The sequence below is a fragment of the Parasteatoda tepidariorum genome, chromosome 5 (assembly GCF_982258835.1).
Source record: "Parasteatoda tepidariorum strain Cologne lab strain chromosome 5, Ptep-v5.0, whole genome shotgun sequence".
NCBI lineage: Eukaryota > Metazoa > Arthropoda > Arachnida > Araneae > Theridiidae > Parasteatoda > Parasteatoda tepidariorum.
Genome location: NC_141759.1, coordinates 76,430,545 through 76,453,854, shown reverse-complemented (window position 1 = coordinate 76,453,854; position 23,310 = coordinate 76,430,545). Strand labels below are relative to the sequence as shown.

General features: G+C 29.1%; 2 protein-coding genes across 3 annotated transcripts in view; one reads left to right on the top strand and one right to left on the bottom strand.

Moving 5' to 3' along the window:
- Positions 1-427: 427 nt before the first annotated feature.
- On the top strand, positions 428-10,600 carry LOC107441885 (apolipoprotein D). The gene is made up of 5 exons (XM_043048363.3): positions 428-615; positions 1,906-2,033; positions 6,834-6,919; positions 9,329-9,424; positions 10,392-10,600. The coding sequence occupies exons 1-5, from the start codon at positions 490-492 to the stop codon at positions 10,523-10,525; spliced, it is 570 nt and encodes a 189-aa protein (XP_042904297.2). The 5' UTR covers positions 428-489; the 3' UTR covers positions 10,526-10,600.
- A 1,268-nt stretch (positions 10,601-11,868) lies between these two features.
- LOC107441884 (cytoplasmic aconitate hydratase) overlaps positions 11,869-23,310 on the bottom strand; it is a 44,305-nt gene continuing 32,863 nt past the window's right edge. For both annotated transcript variants that reach the window (XM_043048362.3, XM_016055283.4), the window contains 5 exons: positions 20,882-21,024; positions 18,764-18,911; positions 16,142-16,264; positions 14,701-14,886; positions 11,869-12,911 (listed from right to left, as the gene is read on the bottom strand). In XM_043048362.3, the coding sequence (XP_042904296.1) occupies positions 12,792-12,911; positions 14,701-14,886; positions 16,142-16,264; positions 18,764-18,911; positions 20,882-21,024 (720 nt within the window). In that variant the 3' untranslated portion in view covers positions 11,869-12,791. The remainder of the gene's footprint in view (positions 12,912-14,700; positions 14,887-16,141; positions 16,265-18,763; positions 18,912-20,881; positions 21,025-23,310) is intronic.

Genomic DNA, 23,310 nt, shown 5'->3' with positions numbered 1-23,310 from the left:
GAATTTTGCATTTTTATAAGCTTTTTAAAGATTTGGATAAACAAAAATTTTGAATCATTGTTTGTAGATAAAATTTCGCCAACACGTGCCATTTTCGATATTTATATAACATTTTATGTTTCTTTTTATTGTTTTTAGAATTTAAATGAAGAAAACAAATTACAAAATGTCATTTAATAAGAATACTTGAATCTTATATAATGAACTAAACCGTAACGTTCTAGGCTGTAAGTAATATTGTGAAATATCTCTAATTGTTATATAATTAAACCTTTATATAACATGTTGAAAACATTTATGACAAGAAAATTACATTTCATAACAAAAGCTTTATCGAAGAATGAAAACAATGGACGTGTTATGTGATTATTTACTTTCCTCAACTGATAAGACTCCTGAAATTATCAGTAAAAGGATTTTTTACTATAAAAGCTTTAAGAGAAATAAAGTTTTCACATTGACCTACTTGAGAATTTTAAATAAAGAAAAATGTTTAAATCTCTGTATTTAGTTTTGTATGTTTGTTTGTTGTTTGTGACGGTCAGTTTTTCTCAAAGAATTAGCGCTGGTGAATGCCCGGATGTTACCGTTAAAAAGGATTTTGACGTTAGCAAGGTCAGTTCGATTTTCTGATATTTTTACTATCTACTTTTTCTGCGAGTTCCTATGTATTTTACATTAAATTTAAAAGTAGATTTGTTTCGCCTTATTTTTAAGTTTTGCACTTGGTATACCAGGTTTTATTCTAATTTTTATCAGTCACTTTTACAATTTAATCGTAAGTATTTGTTAACCATTTCCGTCTGTTTTATCTTAGTTTTCAGTTTTGTAATTTGTTTTCTGTATAGGCAAATTAGTCTACTATATTTTAATTTTTATTATTTATTTTTATAATTTATTTTGATACATTTGTTAGGCAGGTTGCTCTATTTTATCCTAATTTTTAGCATTTATAATTTTGTTTCTGTGTATGTGCTATGCAAGTTGGTCTGTTTTATCCGAATTTTTATCTTTACAAATAGTTTCTGTATACGTGATAGACGAGTTGGTTTGCTTAATTCAAATTTTTATCATTTGTTCCTTTTTATTTAACAGTGAAAAAAACGTAAGCCGTAATAATTGATATTGTTAAAAGTATTAATAAAAGTATTGTTAATAGTATTGACTATTTTTTAAATTTGTAATTCTTACTTAATGAAATGATGAACAATTCGCTTAAAAAATTATAATACTTTTTCTAAAATTAAAAGTGGTGACAGTGGTGACAAATTCGCTCTAAGATACGCTTGATGCTGAGAAAATTAATATATCCATGACTACCAAAAGTGATAAAATGTACGAATCACATATATTTTTGTAAATTAATTAATAAAACTACTTTTTAAAAAATTTAAGGGATTGGTGCGCACTTCCTTTCGAATATTTTAGCGGAATTTTTTATCTCTGGATCACTGTTTTAAGTTAAAAAAAAGTACACGCTTGCCAATTGTGTTATACAAATTATAAAATTTTAAATAATGTCTTTGATGTTTGATTTATTTAGTTATTTATTTTTCAATTTTTATTTCGATTTAAACTACCTGCAAATGAACAGAATTTCTATTTTTAACCCACATGTAATGCACACAAAGAGCATTGATAATTAATTTATCTGTTATTTTAATTTAAGGGGTTTAGTTAAATATAATGATAAGCTACACTTTCTCTTTTAAACATTAAATTGTTCTTTAATATTGTTCCTAGACAGTTTTATATGAGTTTCCAGAATTTCGCTGTAGTAGTGCTTCTCACCATAAACACTTTTCTGAATTATATTAAAACGCGGCTTATTGCATTGCAAAAAGTTCTTCAATCACAAAACTACATAAACACTAAAATGAATTCTTTTTTTAAAAATTTTTACAGTATGTAGGTCAATGGTATGAATTTGAAAAAAATCCTGCCTTTTTTGAGAATGGATTAAAATGCAACTGGGCAATTTATAGAAACGAAGGAGATTACATTTCTGTCAACAACAGTGGTGTCAACGTAAAGTAAGATTATTTTACTATAGTTTGTATAAACAGCTTGAATCTTTCATCATAAATAAACAGTTCTTTTAAGTTTGAGATTTTATTTCAATAATTTCAATATTTCAATATTCAATACTTCAATATTCAATACTTCAATATTTCAATATTCAATATTTCAATATTCAATATTTCAATATTCAATATTTCAATATTCAATATTTCAATATTCAATATTTCAATATTCAATATTTCAATATTCAATATTTCAATATTCAATATTTCAATATTCAATATTTCAATATTCAATATTTCAATATTCAATATTTCAATATTCAATATTTCAATATTCAATATTTCAATATTCAATATTTCAATATTCAATATTTCAATATTCAATATTTCAATATTCAATATTTCAATATTCAATATTTCAATATTCAATATTTCAATATTCAATATTTCAATATTCAATATTTCAATATTCAATATTTCAATATTCAATATTTCAATATTCAATATTTCAATATTCAATATTTCAATATTCAATATTTCAATATTCAATATTTCAATATTCAATATTTCAATATTCAATATTTCAATATTCAATATTTCAATATTCAATATTTCAATATTCAATATTTCAATATTCAATATTTCAATATTCAATATTTCAATATTCAATATTTCAATATTTCAATATTCAATATTTCAATATTCAATATTTCAATATTCAATATTTCAATATTCAATATTTCAATATTCAGTATTCAATATTCAGTATTCAATATTCAATATTCAATATTCAATATTTCAATATTCAATATTTCAATATTTCAATATTCAATATTTCAATATTCAATATTTCAATATTCAATATTTCAATATTCAATATTTCAATATTCAATATTCAATATTTCAATATTCAATATTTCAATATTTCAATATTCAATATTTCAATATTCAATATTTCAATATTCAATATTTCAATATTCAATATTTCAATATTCAATATTTCAATATTCAATATTTCAATATTCAATATTTCAATATTAAATATTTCAATATTCAATATTTCAATATTCAGTATTCAATATTCAATATTCAATATTCAATATTTCAATATTTCAATATTTCAATATTCAATATTTCAATATTCAATATTTCAATATTCAATATTTCAATATTCAATATTCAATATTCAATATTTCAATATTCAATATTTCAATATTTCAATATTCAATATTTCAATATTCAATATTTCAATATTCAATATTTCAATTATTATTATCAATAATGCCACCCTTTCAATTATTACGTAAGCATCTGAGAAGGGAGATTGTCTGTGATTTACGAATTTTTCATAACAAGGGGGAGGAGGGGTACGATCAATGTTAACACTAAACTTTTTTATTTTCAAAACATTTTTTAAATAAAAAAAAGTCTGTATAAGAAATTTAAATTTGGAGAATGAAATATTTGGATAAAATTTCGTTACCGAGTTTCAGAGGTAAAGAGTATGTACCACAAAAGGAAACGCTTAAGATTTCTAAAGAGTTTTTTACTCAAAAGTTATAAATTAAAGTGGATTAAAACTTAAATTTTGTTTCACGTAAAGTTCTATATTTTATTTGAATTTATTTCTAAAATTGGATTACAACGTACTAAAAGTTAGAGCTTAAAAAAAGGAGGATTGTTGTGATTTTTTTACATAAGCGTGGGTGAAAATATAAAGGACAAAATTTAAAAATTTTGCTACTGCCCAGTTATAACATTTCTTATATTTCCTTTTCAAAAATTGAAAGTCTTCAGCAATTACATAAACTCAATATTAATAATGAAAGGCATTTCTCAAAATATAATAAATATTACAAGGTTTATTTCTAAAACGAAGAAAAATATTAAGAAAGGAACGTAATAAAACTTCACGTTAAAACTTCAGAACTTTCATGTTGAAACTTCTGAGAATTTCATGTTAAAATATTAGTTTAATACATACGACAAAAGAGTATGAATAATTGTCATAAAACCCTAATATAATTGAACACATAAACTATGCATGAAAAGTTACAATGTCGGTAGAAAAGCGGAACTTGCACAAATCATAACAGTTTTTGACAAAAATTGCAAACTAAACGAGTTAAAACTATATAAAAGAAGATATTAAGATGTATAAAGAGAAACTTACGTATAATAGTACACTAGAAAGTTGTTAACTCCAAAACTAAAGCATAATAAATCAATAGTCAAATAAAATCGTATTACTCACGGAAAGGCAAAATTTGCACTAATTCGTTAAACTTAATACTTGAAAAACTTTGGCCGCAAACACCATAAAGTGTCAGGTAGTGGGTTTGATTCTCGCTGTAATTCTGGATATATCTTTCAGCTATGTGAAATCCTGTAAAATAAACTATCTTAGACCAGGTATAGCCTGGTTGGTAGGGTGTTGGACTCGTGTTCGTGAAAACGGGAGTTCGAATTCCACCGACCGAAGAATCCTTGTCTATTAAATGATGACTGGTGTGCATTAAATTTCACGGGGACACAAAACCCTCCAAGTTCCCATACCAAATCAATATCTCTGGGGATACTGATCCAGGGTTGTCTTTTAGAAATTAGGTTCAAAATTACAAGGCTACGGAGTTGAACATTGGTGTTCATAAACTGAAATTTGGTTGGCTGTTCAACGACGGTTATGAAATTATAAAATAAAACATTAACTATCTATCCTTCAGTTTGTTAAAGGATTATGAACATTTCGATCACAGAAGACAACATATTTAAATAATAAAAATACATTTATGATACATAAACCTTCAAGCTTATGTATCTAAGAGATAAGGTTCCCTCATTGAGAAAGAGAAGGTTAGAGGTTCGTGCACCAAAATCAATAAGGAGTCACAGCGCTTACAAGAAAATAGCTAACAAGTGCTGTGACTCCGGGGTCTTTCTGATCGAGTATTATCACCCGCCAAACGCTGTGTGAAACGTGGAAGTGGCGGGTTCGAATCCCACCGTAACCCTGGATATATTCTTCGTGATGTCCCTCTCTAAATTGTTCTATCTGTCCTTCTACTTGACAAAGGTTTATAAGCCTATATTGAGCAAAACCAGCCTGCAAATGTATGTAATTTCAATAAAGCTGTGACTCCTTAACGACTTTGCTTAATTGAAGTAAGATGAAGTTCACAATCTATCTTTAGATATTTATGAGACAGAGTTGAGTCCCGCAGTGGACTGATCGTTAAGACACGGTTCCCAGCAGATCACCGAAGTCAAGCATCACTGGTTGCGGTCAGTGTACGGGTGGGTGACCACTAGGATCAGTCTGCGTAGGGACCGAGGGTGTGCGGTATTGGTCCTCGTTAAACTGTTCTACCGTAAAGTGCTCGACTTCGCGTGCAGGTCGTCGGGCTACCGAAGCGGGGATGCCATCCCCTCTGTAGAGGATCAAAATTGTGATGGCATGTCTTCGGATCATCCTCCGGGATGTTTCTCAGACCGTCGCCAATAGCCCATTGTGCAGCTCTAGTGCGACGTAAATTAACAATAACAATAACAATGTAAGATACTTATATTATACCTTTTTTATTTTCGGGTGAAAAAGCTTCTAAAAACCTAGTTAATGGTATAGAATTTACTGCAATATAATGTCCCCGATAATTTCAGAGCCGAATAAGGTATCTTTACGGCTGGACAGTGGTTGCAGAGCGTTGTGCAGAGACAAGGTGGTTGCAGTATTGTTCTCGAATCATTCTTAAAGATAAATATCGGACAGTTGCCAATAATCCATTAGTTAACGATGTTAATAAACTAATAGAAAAATAAGCCATTAAAAAAAAAAAAAAATTTTAAGCCTTCGCAGTCCTCTGAAAATATTAGTGAAATAAGCCTTTCTTTGAAAAGATTGCAACAGAAGTAATTTTACGGTTCCCAATTTTGAGACACCGCATTCAGTAACATAAAAAGACTCGTTACAATCCTAACACGGAAATTTTTTGTACACTTTTTCCACTGTAGGATATTAGTAAAACTAAGAAATTAAATAGGGCTGGGATAGTCAGATTGGTAGGACGTAAGACTCGTGTTCGTGAGAACGGAAGTTTGAATCCCACCTGCCGAAGAAGCGCCGTGTATTAAATGGTGACTGGTGCAAGTTAAATCTGTCGGGGTCGCTAAGTCCTAAAAGATCCAATAACAAAACAAAATCTCTTGGGTTAATGGATCGGAGATTGATCGTTCTCGGAACGTTCAGTTAGATTGATCGATCTGGTCAAAATTACGATCTCTGAAAGAATGAATGTGCCAGCCCTGTAAAACGGGTAGTGACGTGTATGTGACTGAAATCATGTTCTTGGTCATAGATTTTGAAACTGATAAGTAAGAAACGCACCTTCTGCCCTAAATTCGCCTCTTTTCCCAAACAGGCTTACTGGCATTGGCAATAGAAACAAAAACAACAAAAGAAATTAGATAATCAAATAAAAAATAAGGTTATGTATGCTAAAGAATTTCGACGTATATTTTTAGGCCATATTTTAGAGCCGATGCTAATCTCAATTCTTGTCTGCAGAATTTTTTTTCTACTTATATTTTAAAAATTATATAAGCAGAAAAAAGTATCTACTTATATTATAAAAAAATATGGAGAATATCATTATTTGAATATATATATATTCAAATAATGATATTCTCCATAATTTTTGTTTAAAGTTTGATAAAAATAAATATAAAACAAAATTTCCATTTTTAGTCTACTTGACGTTTTAAAACGTAAAAAATTTTACTTTATTAACATATTTTATCTTTATTTTGAATTAGTACTGGAGTAAGGACTTCAATAAATGGAAAAGCTACAATACCTGATAAAAGTGTGCCTGCAAAATTGAAAGTGCAATTTGATACCAGTAAGTAAATTATAATTAGGGGCCGTTCAAAAAGTACGTACAACCCGAAGGGGGGGGAGGGGATTTGCTATTTTGTACGATGGGGAGGGGGGGAGGTATTATACAAAGTACGTACTTTATAAACATACACCAAATTTAAATATGTCTTTATCCTACACACTCCTTAAATAAATATTTAATTTTATTTAAAACATAATTATTTTAATTTTTATGAAAAAAGGGGGCAGACTAATAAAATGTACGTACTCTAAGGGGGGGGGGGAGTACGACCTTATGTACGGTAATGTACGAAGGGGGGGGGGGGGAGAGGTTTAAAATTTCTCCATTTTTGTGTACGTACTTTTTGAACGGCCCCTTACAGTTCAATCAATATTTTTTTCTGCAATATTTCTCTCTTAACAAAAAAACAAAAAAAAAAAAAAAATTACGATTGTCAATTGAAAGCAACTATCGACTAAGTCAAGTTGTTTTTTACATCAATCAATGCTGTGCAGTGAGACATACAAGAGACGTTACTCTGAATAACTCTTGTTTTACTGATTGGATTTTCACGCATTAACCTCACGTATGCTAACTAATGAGATCTATTAATTAAGTGACAGTAATTACAAAATCAAAATTGACTGAAATAGAAATTTCAAAGTTTATTATTAATAAGGAAATCTATTTAATTTTGGAAAAGATTAAAAAAAGCGAGATTTTAAAATTGTATAACACAAAATACATAATTTACGGATTAAACTTTGTTATTAGTGTACCCTTCCTGTAAAAGGACATTTCTCGTCAACGGATAATTTTATCGCTCCCAAGAGTGTCCGTTTAACCGAGGTTTCACTGTTTATTAAAACCTTAATTTTGAATTTTGAACTTACTTTGGTTTTTCAACTACACGGCTGTATTCCTATTAGTTGCCCTCTGTAACTGATGGATCATTGATGATTTTCCAGTGGACAACAAACCAAAGTCAAAATTTTTGATCGTTTTCCGTTGTTGGAGCAACATAATCTTAATCGTAACCAACATAAGAAACCATCACCCCAATATAAGAATTAGTACCGGTTTATGATGGTCCAACATAAGAATAGCAACTTGTTTTGATGGTTTGTTCATGTTTAGCCATCCGAAATTTCCATAATAGTTTCTTAGAAATCAAATGTTGGAACGATCGTGAGCCACCATCTCCCAGTGTAGGATTTCGGACTGATTCATGATAATCCAGCATAAAAAAAAAAACCAAGTTGTCTTGATGGTATATTCCTGAGAATTAACAAGAATTCCCATTAAACCATCGTGGAAATGTATAGTTGGACCCATCATAGGCCATCACGGATAATCATGGATTGTTGGTCCATGAGAATCCAACTCCTCTTTTGTTGGTTAACCATCATAGTAATAAAGTACATTTTCCATCATGGAATGATGGAAGTTTGTTAACATATCAAAAACCATGAATGCATAATGGAAAATGTTGGATGATGATCAAGGGCGCCGACAGAATAATATAAAAGGGGGTGCAATCCTCTAACTAACAAACTAAACCCCCCCCCCAAAAAAATTTCTTTTTATATATTCTGTTATTACATTTTGTTTTGTTATTACAGATACATTTCCTCATTGTTAACAAGATATTTAAACAAAAGTACGAATTTCTGGTACTTGCAAATTTTGCCGCAAGAAACTGCATTGATGGCACTGGCATAGCTACTGACTTTGAAACCCAAATAACTACAAACACTAGTTTCGTATACTAACGTGCTTGTGCACGCTTAGCACAGGTATTTATTGTGAACTGAAGTTTTACAGTTGTGAGAAGTCAGTTTGTGTTATACACCTTTGTTAAACTAAATAACTAATAGAAAATATAATATTACTTATATTTTATTAAATGAAATTAAAAAAAATATAGAAATATAAACAAGCATATATAGCAAAAATAAACAAGTTTGTGTATGCTCAGTGTGCATAAGAAAAGAATCAAAGATAACTCAAAATTCATTGAAAAAGTTATAAACAGATTTGGACAGCAAACAAGACGATTACAGTTCTTGTTCGATTAAACAATTTTTTAATTGTTATGTATCAATTACTTTATTTGTTTTTCAATTAAAATATGTTTAAGAAAAAAAATTTATAACAAAATTTTTCTGTATCTCTTTAATTGTTTTTAAAAAAAGCCAGGGGGTGCAAGTGCACCCCGCTGCCGGCGCATTTGATGATGATGATCATCGAATGATGTTGGGCCATTATGAATCGCACTGAAACCAACATGAACCATCAAAAGGTTTTGATGGGACCATCAAGAATTTTGACTTGGGAAGTGAAATGACGTCAGCTTAGTGACGTCAGCTCTATAAGTTGCGAACTTAAAACTAGGTCCTAAAATAACGAAGTATTGTATTATTTTTTTAGGCCCTAAACCTGGCAATTATTGGGTACTTGATACAGATTACGAAAAATACTCAGTTGTCTATGCTTGTTCCAGCATCGAACACATGTTCAAAGCAGGTACTGTTTATATTTATCTCTTTTACATTATAATTGAAATAAAATACTAGTTCATTTCTAAGTAAGTTTGTAATATGTTCCTTCACAAATGAAATTCTCGTATTTGCAATACAAGATTTACACTTTACGATCATAATCAATACTATTATTTACTTGAATTATTCTGGCATTTTTCATTATTTTTTTTTTAAATGGCGGGCACTTGGGACGAAAGACCCATTGGCCTCAGAAAATGCCAGAACTGCTACTCTCTTCTCGTTACCCAGTGGGCACCTGTGGCGAAGCCTAGGCGGTGGAGCAGCGTCACCCACGTCACACAACCACAAACCCGTTTATAGGGCGGGTCACATTCACAACAAGAAACATCCAAGCCCTGAGCAGGATTCGAACCCGCGATCATCGGCTCCTCAGTCAGGCACGCTAACCACTCGGCTACCTGGTATTCAAAATGAAGAGAATTATTGGGCACATTTTAATGAAATTTGGTTTGTACATAGCTTGATATAATATAAATAAAATAGTTATTTACCAAATACAATCACATCATCCTGCAGTAAACATACCTTCCAAAATTTGAGGTTGATTTAAAGTATTTTCTTAAGTGGTAATGTAATAAAGCAGAAACTTCTCAAGTGAATAGAGTTTTGATGCAACTTCAATCAGAATTTCGGGGCACATGAACATCGGACTATCTAACATTTCATATATCTGTTTATTAATGAGTAGTAGTAAACAAATTCTTTTAATAATGTTACGTTGGGTAACGTAAAATGAGTAACAATCCCGGCATCTTCTTAGGCGAAGAATAAAGTTCAGTGCCTGCCATTTGAAAAAATTTATAATTGTTCAAATTGATACAAAATTGTGGAGATGCATACTGAATAAAAAATATGTTTATAAATAGTGTGGTTGATTTTGATGACATATTGCTTCATTACTACATATTATTATATACATTATTTTGCAGAATTTTTATGGATACTGTCTCGAACACCAGTGCTGGATGACAAAACAAAAAGTGTGGCATATGATGTAATGGATAGGAATTCTGTAAGTCGAGAAGGCTTGTTTCCAACAGTGCAAGATTGTTATGGCCATTAATTTTTAAAGCTATTTTTAAGTTGTATATATTTTATTCTTTATTGAAAGTTATAAATAAAATGTAAAACTAAACCATGTTGAGGTTTACTTCATTTATTTTTTATTCAGTCTGCAATACATTATAAGAAAAACAACTTATTTATGAAGTACAATCAATAATGAGTCAAAGGCAACTTCATAAAATTTATTTAATGAAGTTTAATGAGCTTTTATCGACAATATGACAACAATGTGATCCCATTGTAACAATATCCGCCGATGCCATGCTTCTAAAAACGATAGGAAGCTATTTAGATCTGTCATGCATGCACACTATAAAGGAAAAGGAAATATGGAACAGTTTGTCTCTAATATTGGGGTATTTTTAACTGTGCCCACTTTTTCAAAAATGTCAAACTATATAAAAAATGGTGAGATTATTAATAAAAGGAATTTCTTTTGATGCATTTCTCAAAATAGGGTAAACATTACAAGGTTCATTTAAAATGAAAGAAGAAAAATTTTAAGAAACAAGCGTGAAATAAATTTTTTTCAGAAAATAAAATATTCATACTTACTTATTAAAAAAAATTTATGAGATATAATGTTCACAAAAAAAATTACCAGTAATTTTTTCACTATATTGCACACCATGATTTTGTAATCCCTTTCAAACCTATGTCCCTGTGGTGTGTTTATAGTTTATTGTTCATGTGGAAATTACATGGAATAAAGAGTAAGTGGTTTTAAACTTTCCATTACTAATTCTGAACAAATTTTTTATTGCTTAAACTGTGTGTGGTTTAGCATCATTGTGCAAGATTCCAGTGGAGTTGACACAAAAGTTAACAGAGAGAATTAAATTTCTTGAGCAGTTTTGTCAATATTTCAAAATAACACTAATTACAAAATCTAGCTCCATAGGTACAGGAAATCAAAAAGGTATTACTTTTGTGATTGGTCCCTGAATTACGATGTCATTCTATTATCTTTCCTTGGATAAGTATTGCCATCTAGCGAGTGAAAAGAGTATGAATCTTTTTCATCACACAAGTAACTATACTATAGTTATCCTTTTTCTAAATAGCCTAATTTTGGTAATTGATAAATAATTTTGGTTTATTGATCTATGCTTCATTTCTAATCGATTATACCTAAAAAAAATATATGGTATAGGTTTTAATAATTTACTTCTAAACTCCACGCTAAACCAGCAGGAATTTTAGATAAGTTTAAAATAAAAAGTATTAACTGATAAATATTTTATGACGAAAAAACAGTACAATAAGCTGCTAAAAATGTTATTATCGTTTATATGGTATCTAGAACTGTGTGCTATTAAAAATAAGAAGGAAAATGCAACATATAGAAAATCATATTTAATGCTGATCTGTTTTTTGTACACATTTTTTAAATTTGTTTTTATAACAAATAATATTTTAAATGTCACATGTAGGTCAAAATAAAAATATAATCTGTATTCTCAAAATTCATCTAAATTTTCTACATCTTAAAATAATCACAACAAAATAGTCATGAGAACATTTATAAAATATAAAATCACAAGCACAACAAATACACAACGCACATAAATTATTCATAAATTATTATTTTGTAACAAATATAGCTTAGTTTAAATCTAAATAAATATATTTTAATAGTTCTAAAATTGTGACTTTTAAACACATATGAATTTTGGAGAAATTTATTTATTATGTGAAAAAATTTATTTATTTCAACCAAAGTTGAACAGGGATATTCATATTAAATAAACACTTCAATAAATAAATCAATGGCAGTTTATTCTTTAACATATATTTAATTCAAAATATTTCATGTGTACAAGAAAACATTTCATAGTCTGAAACATTCAAAATAAAATATGGCTTACAAATAATGATTAATACAACTGAAAATCTTTAAATAAAACTAAATATAATAACGAATATTTTAAATATTAATTTCATTGTTCCTACAAATCAAACAATTCATTAAGAACAGATTATAGATTGTTCGTACATATGTATAAAGGAATTTAACATGCAATGCTTTAAGTCCTTTTGACCTGAATGTAAAGCAATTTCAAATAATAAATCAAAACCAATGTTAAAAAATTTGAGAAATTTTAACACACAAAATTTTTTTATCGATAATTGGGAAAAAAACATGAATTTAATGCATCAATAATAAATAACCAAGAGAAATAAGTGTTTTATTTTTTTGTATATATATTAACCTAAACCCCAATATATTAAAATAAAGAGTATTAAACCAAATTTGACATTAATTACGCTGATTTTAGTAATTGGCGAATCATGTACTGTAAGATGCCACCATTACGGAAATAAGCCAGTTCGACTTCAGTATCAAATCTTACGATGACTTCAAATTGCCGTCCATCGTCAACCTGAAATAAAAGGTTTAAATTTTGAGAAACAAACAACTTAAAAACAAAAAATAAATATTTGTATGTGATATTTAGACAGAACTAAATTTTTATTTTATATATTTTATAATGGTTGTTGAACAACTGAACCAATTTCGAGTTTAGGACTACCAATGTTGAACTCAGTAGCCTAGTAATTTGAACCCCAATCCAGAATACCAGAAAACTCCCGGATCAGGTATTGGGAAAAATTTTGCCTTGTGGAGGACAACCATTAAAACCTTTAACGTTTAGCAGGGCAGAAAGGGGACTCTTAACCTGCGACCCATCTACCACTGAGAATTATTTACTTCAGTACTGTGGTCGATGCGAGCTGTGAGCGGAATTTATATGGACCAGCCATCGCTAGGATTTGAACCCAGGTCACGTCATTGGGAGGCGAGCGTTCTATTGCAGGAGCCACCACAAATTCAGGCATAGCTAATATGCTAGCTCCAAATAACTGAATTTAATCTTGATTTAATGACATTTCAAAATTAGAGACCTCAGGGATTTGTCTTACTATGCCTTTAGTATTAAACTTTCACAACACATACAAACAAATAATAGTAATATTGTTTTTATCACAAACAATATTACTACTATTACAACATTTCTCAATATTTTCAAAAGATCTTTAATTGATATCTTTAAAAACTAACAATTTAATAAAAAAGATAATATTTTTGCAGTTTAAAACTTGTAAATAGTGTATTAATGACAACTATCATATAAAATATACAGGGTGATTGATAAAGTTTTGATGCACTATAAATTAAGAATAATGTTAAATATTATATATTACTTGTAACAGAATTGTATGGGATTATTTTAAGCTCTGTTAGAGAGAGTCACAAACGTTCTGTGAGTGACCTATTAGTTACACCACACACATTAAGTCGGTAATTCATTTCCACCAAAAGTTCCATCGAAATAGAGTCCACCGATAGTAGCAGAGATAAGCTGTTTCAGGTCTGCAAAAAGTTGAAGATTAAGAGTAAGGGTGAGGACAAATGCTTGCTTTTTACATACCCCCTACCCAAGAAGAAATCACAAGGTGTTTGGACAGGACTTATGGGTGACCTTGGTGGTAAGTAGCATGTAGTAATCTGCGGCTCGTCCAATCTATTGGTGAGGGAGATATTCATAAAGGTTATCTCGCACACAATCCAACTAACATGGTGGTGCACTATCAGACTGGAGAACGAAGATGCCAATGGCATAAAAAAAAGAGCTAACAAATAAATAAAAAAGCGACTTCTGCGACAGTTTACTCTTGAAAAGAAGTAAAGGCCGAACACTTTCTTTCTGGGCACTGCATGGAACACATTTAACTAAGGAGAATCTTGTACATGTTGCTCAGTAAATTTGAGATTCTCTGTTTTCCTAAAAGATAACATTTTGCTCGTTTACCTACCCACTGACGTTGTTTTCTCAGTGAAAACTAATTGATTGGCAAAATCGCCATTTTCAACAATGGCGGAAATGAAAAACTGGTTTGATGTGCCTCGTGTGACTAAAGGGTCACACATAAAACATCTGTGACTATCTCGAACAAAATTTAAAAATAATGAAATACAATTCTTTTGTAACATAACATAAAATATCTCATATTGCTCTTGATTTATAGTACATAACATTGAAACTGTATACTTGTTTATAAATCACCCAGTGTTAATAAGCACAAATAAGTGTGAAATTTATCCACATAAACACAGCACACAATTTAGTCATCATATCAATCCACATTACAAAGAAATATTGTACTTACGTGCACTGTGGTCTTTTGTCCTGGCACAAGGTGTTTAGGCACATTTATTGTATATTTTTCTAAACCAGTAAGGCCAAGACTTTCAGCATTCTGCTCAGGAAGAAACTGTAATGGAATTAATCCCATGCCAACCAAGTTACTACGATGGATACGTTCAAAACTTTCAGCAATAACTGCCCGAACACCCTACAAGGAAAAAAAATTGTTTACTTTCATTTCTTAAAGAATGTATTATAATAGATACTATCGCCAAAAATATTTATTTTTTTTTAAACGGCAAAAATATTATAGAATATTGTTATAATGCAAACGTTAAAAAAGTATTTGCATGATATAAAATTTTACTTTATATAGATCATTACCTAGTATTAATGGCAATGTAATTCTAGAATATTAATGGTCTGAAAACAATGTTTTAATTCAAATACAATAAAACACAAATATAAGGAAACTACACATTTGTTATTTACAGGAAAAAAATTATTAACCTTGCTTTAGAGACAACATTAAATTTGCAAAATAGTTAAGATAATATATTTTTATTTTGTCCCTTAGATAAACCATTTTCCATTGATTCCATTTTTTATATATTGATCAAGAAAAATCTCATGATTAAGTGATTAAATATACAACAAAGTGCAAGTAAAAGCTCCAGCTCTAATTACGAAAATATAATTCAATTCCTGCAGTGGCTACGAAAAACGTCAATCGATTATATCAAATCCGAGCTACTAGCTTAGTTCCACAGCTAACAGAAATAAGTCTATCTTATACAAACTAAATAAAAAAAATTGTGGCACATGCAAAACGTGGATTGTAAAATTTTTTAAGTGCAATTTTTATTATTTACAAGCGCAAAAATAACACAGTTTACAAGACAATTGTGGCATATCAATCTTCTACTGCTAAACAAAATACAATATAAATATATTGCAAAAACATAAGATGATCAAAAATAACTAACTTGGGTTTTAGCCAACAACAGTGCAACTTGTAATTTGATTTCATATAGATTTAAGAGAAAATTGTAAATTGTATTTAAATTATAATAATTATAAAATATATTTAAAAAAATTTAAAGAAAAGGCCAAATCAGCAATTACATATATGTGATCATTTCATAAATTTTATGTAATAGCTTAATATGTGAATGCTGACAGACAAATTCTTTTGGTGAAACATTTGATTGAAAAAAAAATTACAAACAAAACAATATCATTCATTTTTGTATCATCCTAATTTCAATCAAGTGTAACAAACACCAGGATTTAATAAGCAAATTCTCTCAAAGTCCATGTTTTTGACTGAGTTTGACTACATTTAGTATTTTCTAGAAGAAAAATTAAAATAGCATCAAGAAGAACATAACAGTTTTAATCCTTAAAACAAAAAAAATTTATCAAAGTAGTTTTTCAAAGGGTAATTGAAATAAATAACTAACCAAGAGATATGGCCCTTTAGCAGCCCAATCACGTGATGATCCACAGCCATACTCTTTACCAGCCAAAATAATTAGCTGGGTACCCTCACTTCTATACTTCTCAGCTGCATCAAACACATCCAACTAAATTAAATAAATAATTATTAGGGTACATACATAATTGTTTTTATTATCTAATATATTTTTAACTTTGAAATTTGAATAATAAAAAAATATTGAAAGAAATGGCAACAAAAATTCTAATGCTCTAAGATAAAATGAGATCATTAATAAAGTTTTAAGGTTAAGAGGAACTGAAAGTAAATTATAAAAACTTAGATTTTTATAATTTACTTAGATTTTTATAATTTAGAGATGCTTACATAACATGTTTGAAGAGCTGAAAGAATGAAAGTTAATTTTAGTAACTTTGAATAAATTAGCGTAAAGTTAGTACATTGACAGTATGAAATAAAAATAATGCTTGACCTTTATATCTTTTCTGCAAGCTTCCTATTGGTAAAATCAATAAATCTCTAACCAAACTATTCACTCAACCCTTTTTGCTGACAACACTTAATCTAAAAATGTAACAAACTCCTAGAATTGCTTCTAAGCATTCACCAAATTTTTAGCCTTCCACTATTCTTTAAGCAACAAAGAGCTGAAATAAGCTTCTTCAATAAGAATACACTGAGAACCAAACAGCCAATCACTCGTTTCTTTCTATCGGACGCTGTTCTTAGTATCATCTACAAGCACTAAAGACATCAGCCCAAAATGAGCAATCTGCTGTCAAGAACTTCTGTCTCTCTACATATTAATATATATTAATGTAGGGGTGCACAACCTATAACCTGCGGACCACATGCAGCCTGAGGGAACTTTTGAAAGCAATAAAAAAATTCTTTTACTTTGGTTTTTGTTTAAACATTTCAAATTTTCTCTTATTAAAATATTTAATTCAAATTTATATTACTCTATAAATAAAGTTTCTTTCTTCTCCTTCTTTTTTTTGTTTTTTTTTTCACTTTTATTCTATAAGCTTCTTTATGGTCAGAATTTATATCCTACTCTTAATACAGTGAATTCGCGATAACTCGAATCTGATAGGACTGACGAAAAACTTCGACATATCGGAAGTTCGACTTACCGTTAGTTTCGGTTTTGGTCTTTCAAAATATTGTCGGATTAATTAATTAATGCTTATTAATTACAAATCTTCTAAATGCTTACTATATTTAAGATCATTTTTTTGACAAGCCATTTACGATAAGACTGTTTGAAGCACTTTATGATATCCTGGTCCATCGGCTGCAACTTTGCTGTTGTGTTTGGCAGGAGAAACTGCAAGATTTCTGCTTTCAAATTAGATAGATCACTATGCGCTGTGCATTTCTCCATAAAGAGCATCACTTTTCTTTTTTTAGTGTAGAATTTCAGATCCAATTTTCTTACATAGTCTTCAAATAAAACTGATGTCATCCAATACTTTTTGTTAGACTTGTAATCCAAAGGATACGTTTTTACATTCTTGAAACATCGGGGATTTCGGTATTTTCCGATAACAAGTAAGGGAAATTTCTCTGTCCCAGACGCATTTCCTTCGACTAGGACAGTCAAACGTTCCTTGCTCATTCTACCCCCTGAGCAGTTTTTTTCCCTTTAACATCATAGTCTTATTTGGAAGACATTTAAAAAATAAACCCATTTCATCAATATTGAAAACATCATTTTAACTGTATCCTTGAAGTAAATTTGGTAACGTTTCATTTAACCACTGCTCACATACTTCAAGAGGGATAGCTTTAGCTCCTCCATGAAGAGTTCGAAAGACATTGTGTGTGTGTTGCAAAGGAGGGGGCAAGATATCAGCTCCTAGGTTTTTTTTCTTGCTTTAAAAGATCCAAAAAAAAATCGAGTTAAAGGGAGTAAAATTCGAGTAATCGAGAATAATTAACATGAAATTGAATTTAAAAGGATCGGGACCTCTTAAAAAAATCGAGTTATAGTAATATTCGAGTTATCGTACTTCGAGTTATAGCGAATTGACTGTATTTATGCATACATTAGTTTTTTACAGTAGTTTTAAATAAATTCAAATAATTAAAAGTATTGAATTCTTTGTAAATATGTTAAGTTTACTCATAAAAATATTTGGTGCTTAGAACACTAATGTTTAGATAAAAATTATCATATTTGCCACTAACATGACTAAATACGTGTGCAGCCCTTCATTAATCTATGTGGTGTGTAAGTGGCCCTTCACTGAAAAAAGTCGTGCACCCCATTAATATATATATATATATGAAATTAAAGACTAAATAGATTTTGCATGTTAAATAAGACTGAAACAAAATCTTTTCTTGAGAAATCTCTCTCTTCTTAAATCTTACTCAGAATGTTCTTCCAGCAAATTATAAATTGAATTAGATTTGCCATTTGATGGCACAAAAATATTCTTAGGAAAAGAAGGGAAAAAAAAAAACAGTATTTTACTTCTAAAAAAAAAAAACTGTCTTTTTACCAGTGGGACCATAGTTAATTGAATGGAAAAACACACTACACAATAATAAAAACTTTCTACTTTAAAATCATAACTTAACAAACAACAAATAAATATCAAAAGTAAATTTTAAATACCTCAGTAGAGCTTGGAATGTGGATAGTTTTAGGACCAGCTTTGGAAAGGAACTTATTTCTAATACGAATATTGGCGAATGTTCCACGAGCCATTATTTCATCGTTGCCCCTTCTGGCACCATATGAGTTATATTCTCTGGGTGTTAATCTAATGTAAAAAATACAATTATTGTGATTCTTTTCTAATTAAATAGCTACATAAAATACGAATAAAAGCAAAATTAATGGATAGAAGTACTTAATGAGACTTCTTGGAAAAATTATATCTCAATTTAGAAACATTTTAACAATGTAGTTTTATCTATATAAAATTTCCCACATTTTATATCTAGTGTATAAGTTGACCACCTATTTTTTGTTAGGAGATAGCAAATTTCTGGTGTGTCTAATGTATAAGTTACGAACTGAAAAAAACCGAAATTTTAAAAATTGTCCTGGAATAAATAATAGATGGAAGGAAAAAAAACTTTTAAAAGAACAGGAAATATCTGCACTGCTTCTATAAACATCAGTGATACAAGACTGCAAATAATACTAGAAACGTTCTAAAATATAAATTAAAATGCTATTGTAAAATCTTTTCAAAAAGTACAGAATTTCAAATTCTTTGGATGGGGTAAAGACTATTTTTTGTGGGACTTAGCAATCATTTCAGAGTAGGATTCATGACGACACTGATAGCGTTACTGAATCTGAGGAAGATGTTCTGATGTCTTCAGAAGTTTTCACTGTGTTATAGATTTCTTAAAATATTCTTGAATAAATTATATTGACTTTTCTAATTCTTAAATTTTTTTGAAAATAACAGAAAGTATTCTCCTAAAAATAACTTTTACATGTTAAGAAAATATAATCACAGGAAATACAAAATTAAATGCATATAACATGTTAAAAAAAGTTTTTCAAAGCGGTATAAAGTTATTCTTATCTACCTTGTCGTTTATATTGCGTTGATGTTTTACGAAGAACAAATGACGGACTTTATTACTAGTGTATAAGTTGATTCCCTAATTTTCGTATAATTTGGGGGTTTAGAAAGTTGACTCATACACAGGGATATACAGTATTTAACTTCATTATTCTTATTTTTGTTTTGTTGAACTGCTTTCAATCTGCTGTTATTCGTCAATTCTCAGTAATGCTCATGAAATTACAGTACAGAAACCGGTATCCGGAAATCAGAAAACCGGAAAACCAAAAAACCGGAACGAAATTCGATAAATCGTCGATTCGATTTTTCTTTCTTTTTTGAAAGATGTTTACCTTACCATCATTTGGGAAATAATCATTAGTGTATTACTTCATCGTTTTTTCTTCTTTTTAAGATTATTTCCAAATTTTTTTTTTTTTTTTTAGTTGGGTTTAACAATAAAAAAAACGGCTTTTTGTAGCGATTCAGAAAACCGGAAAAATTAGTTATCCGGAATAGCGATGGCCCCGATCGTTCCGGATAATTGGTTCCCCACTGTAATATAGAAATGGTTTAATATGTCTGTAAAAAAAAAATGACAAACTTAACACTTTAAGTACTGCAAAAATAATAGGATGTTTAAACAAAGATATAATGCTCTTAACTAATCATAACATATGAGTATATGCATGACTGCAAAGAAATACTAATTCTACTGTAAATTATACATAATTCTACGGTTAATAATTTGTGATATTTATTTGCTGCTGAAAAAAAATGTGGAACAAAAGATAAGTACCAACTTTGATGTAACTATGATGTTGCAATTAACAAAAACCAATGTCCACATCAACAGCATTTTTATACCATAATGTGTCTTAAATACTTCTTAAAAAATATGCAGAATACAATATATTGTCATCCAATAGTTTTTACAATATATTATTGAGTAGCATATGTAGCAGAAATTTCCTTAAATGGCAACTGCATCCATGATGAAAGTAACATTTTAAAGAGATAATTAATACATTAATTAATTAATTGTGCACATTCTAGCAGAAAGTCATAAAATCCTACAGTATCAAAACATATTTTAATACTGCCTGTTTTATAATATAAAAACTAAGCTTAAATTTCATGTTGTTACATATATTTAATAGTTTCTAATGAAGTGATCTCCCTACTTAATAAACTTCCTTATTACTTACCCTCGTTCACTTAGATAGCGTGCAGCTGGGCTGTTACGGGAAATACTACCAGCGGGAGATATGTGATCGGTAGTCACAGAATCACCTAAATTGAGCAATACTCTAGCATCTTTGATATCATTTATTTCTGGAAGCGCTATGGACTGCAAAAATAAAATCAAAATGTAAAAAACCAAATAATTGAACTAAATTTTGCATTAGGAAAAAAGAAATACATGTTTGTAGAGGGTCAAAGAAAAATTTTTTATATTTTTGGGAACAATATACATATCTTGTACAATTTTTACAAATGGTAAACTAAAAAAAAAAATGACCTGCTCAACTTTAATATATTAAAAGCAAATTTCATTGCAAAAAAATAACAAAATAACTCTTTTTAATTTCAGAATGTCTTTATTTTGAACAGAAATTTTTAATAATTTCCAGTATCATTTTATCTACTGAACAGCTCACAATAGCTGCAAATCATGGAATATTTTTATACTACTGTATCATCAAAATAATCAATATGAATTAGCCAATATTTTCTCATACCAATGTACAAAATATGTAATTGAGTTCAAGATTTCCTTAATCAAATTATCTTAAAGCAAGGTTTCAATATTGTACAAAATAATTTAGTAGATTATCTCTAAATTCATTATTTAAAAATTCTATGATATGATTACTGTATTGTTGATAGAAATTGAGCATTTTCAAAATCAGATGAAAGAGGCAAATCAATAATTGCGAAACTATAGAAGTCCACTCTACAAGAATTGTTATTGCATTTTCTGGTTAATAAATGAATAAGTATATGACTTCTGAATTTATCACAATAAAAATTTCTGAAATTGTCAATTAAGTTTCTTTTTAATAGAATGGATGAAACCTGTGAGTAAAGTTATATACCTGAACCATGAATATAATTAGTAGATGATGCATAAATTAGAAGTATTGAATTCTGAAATGTCTACTAGTAATATTAGACAAAACAAAAAATGTTGGATTAAAAAATCAAATCTTTTGACTCTCCAAAACTACATCTTTTTTAAAGAAATCCATATTTGTTTTCTTAGAAAATGGGACGATCAAAACAAATTATTTTTTCATCAGGAAAATCCCAAATATCAAAAAACCCTGAGTACTATCTTGTTTCAAAAATATTCAGATTTAGTTAACCCCTTCCTTCTCGCTCCCATGAAAATGACGGGGTGAGATTTTGCCCGCTATTTCTCGCTCTCGTGATATTGACAGGCTGGAGTGCTCAGTAGTAATGCGCCAATAGAATAAAACTAATTCACTTCTTTTGGGAGGAAAACATTTTATTTCTCATTTTACACACCTGATGGCAGTATCACGATATTTTTAAGGTAATTGTAGATAGTTTATTTTAAACTAGTAGCAGCACTAATCATATATGTAATACAAATACAAAAGCCAAAAAAATAGGCTCTTTTATGACCGTTTTCTTGAAAATTAACCAATCGTTAAGGGGTTAAAGGATCTATTTGAGACAGTTCCAAAGGATCAGTTCAGTTCATTTTAAGATTTCAAAAAATGTCCTAAAATATCATAAAGATGTCATAAAAAAGAAAAAGAGTAACAAATTGCAAATGTTACAAAATCTTACTACATAATAGTTATAATCAATATTCACTCAATATTCAGTAAAACAAATGTTAACCTGTCGAAATACAAAAATCAAACTAATATCACTCCCAAAACAAAAAAGTACTCAAAAGTGGTCACAGAACAATTTATATTTGTAGTTGAATAATTTATTTCCATATCCTTGCCAAACAATTTATATCTCTATTGCTATAAAAATTCCATCTTGCCTTGCATACTTTTAATGTATGATAATATATTATCAATATATGTTAATATATTAATAACTTTTATTTTATAGTATAGTTAATTATGTAGGCATTTGATATTTAATTAATAAAGGCCTCAATACAGTTTTAGTTCGTAAAGTAAAATTCTGTATTTTTTCCCTATTGAAAAGAAAAAATTACACTCGTGAAAGTTGTTTATTTTTTATAACTTTCAGTTTAAAAAATAGTCTTATTAAATTAGTCTTCAGTTCAATTATCAAATCTTGTTGTAAAACATTATTTATAATTCTGCTACTGGACATAACAAAGCCAGAAAAAAATTACCCAGACAACTTTTAGTGAGACATTGAAAGTCCTGCCAAATACACAAACTAATAATAGGTTTATAAAAGAAATATAAACGTGGAACAAGATTGAAGAAAAGAAAATATTTTACCAAATTTGATTTATTCAACTCTATCAAATTATTGTTGGTCAAACAATTCAACGAACTGTTATAAAAACGTAAACCACACTTCCATTATTTTTCAAACAATTTTTCTAATTCTTTTTCTTTGACAAGATTTTAAGCTTATAGAGATTTTTGGAAGAAGAAGAAAAAATTTTACT

Coding starts and splice junctions, on each gene's coding strand:
- LOC107441885 (XM_043048363.3), top strand. CDS start 490: ATGTTTAAATCTCTGTATTTAGTTTTGTATGTTTGTTTGTTGTTTGTG. Junction 616..1,905: donor AGGATTTTGACGTTAGCAAG/GTCAGTTCGATT, acceptor AAATTTTTACAG/TATGTAGGTCAATGGTATGA. Junction 6,920..9,328: donor GAAAGTGCAATTTGATACCA/GTAAGTAAATTA, acceptor TTATTTTTTTAG/GCCCTAAACCTGGCAATTAT.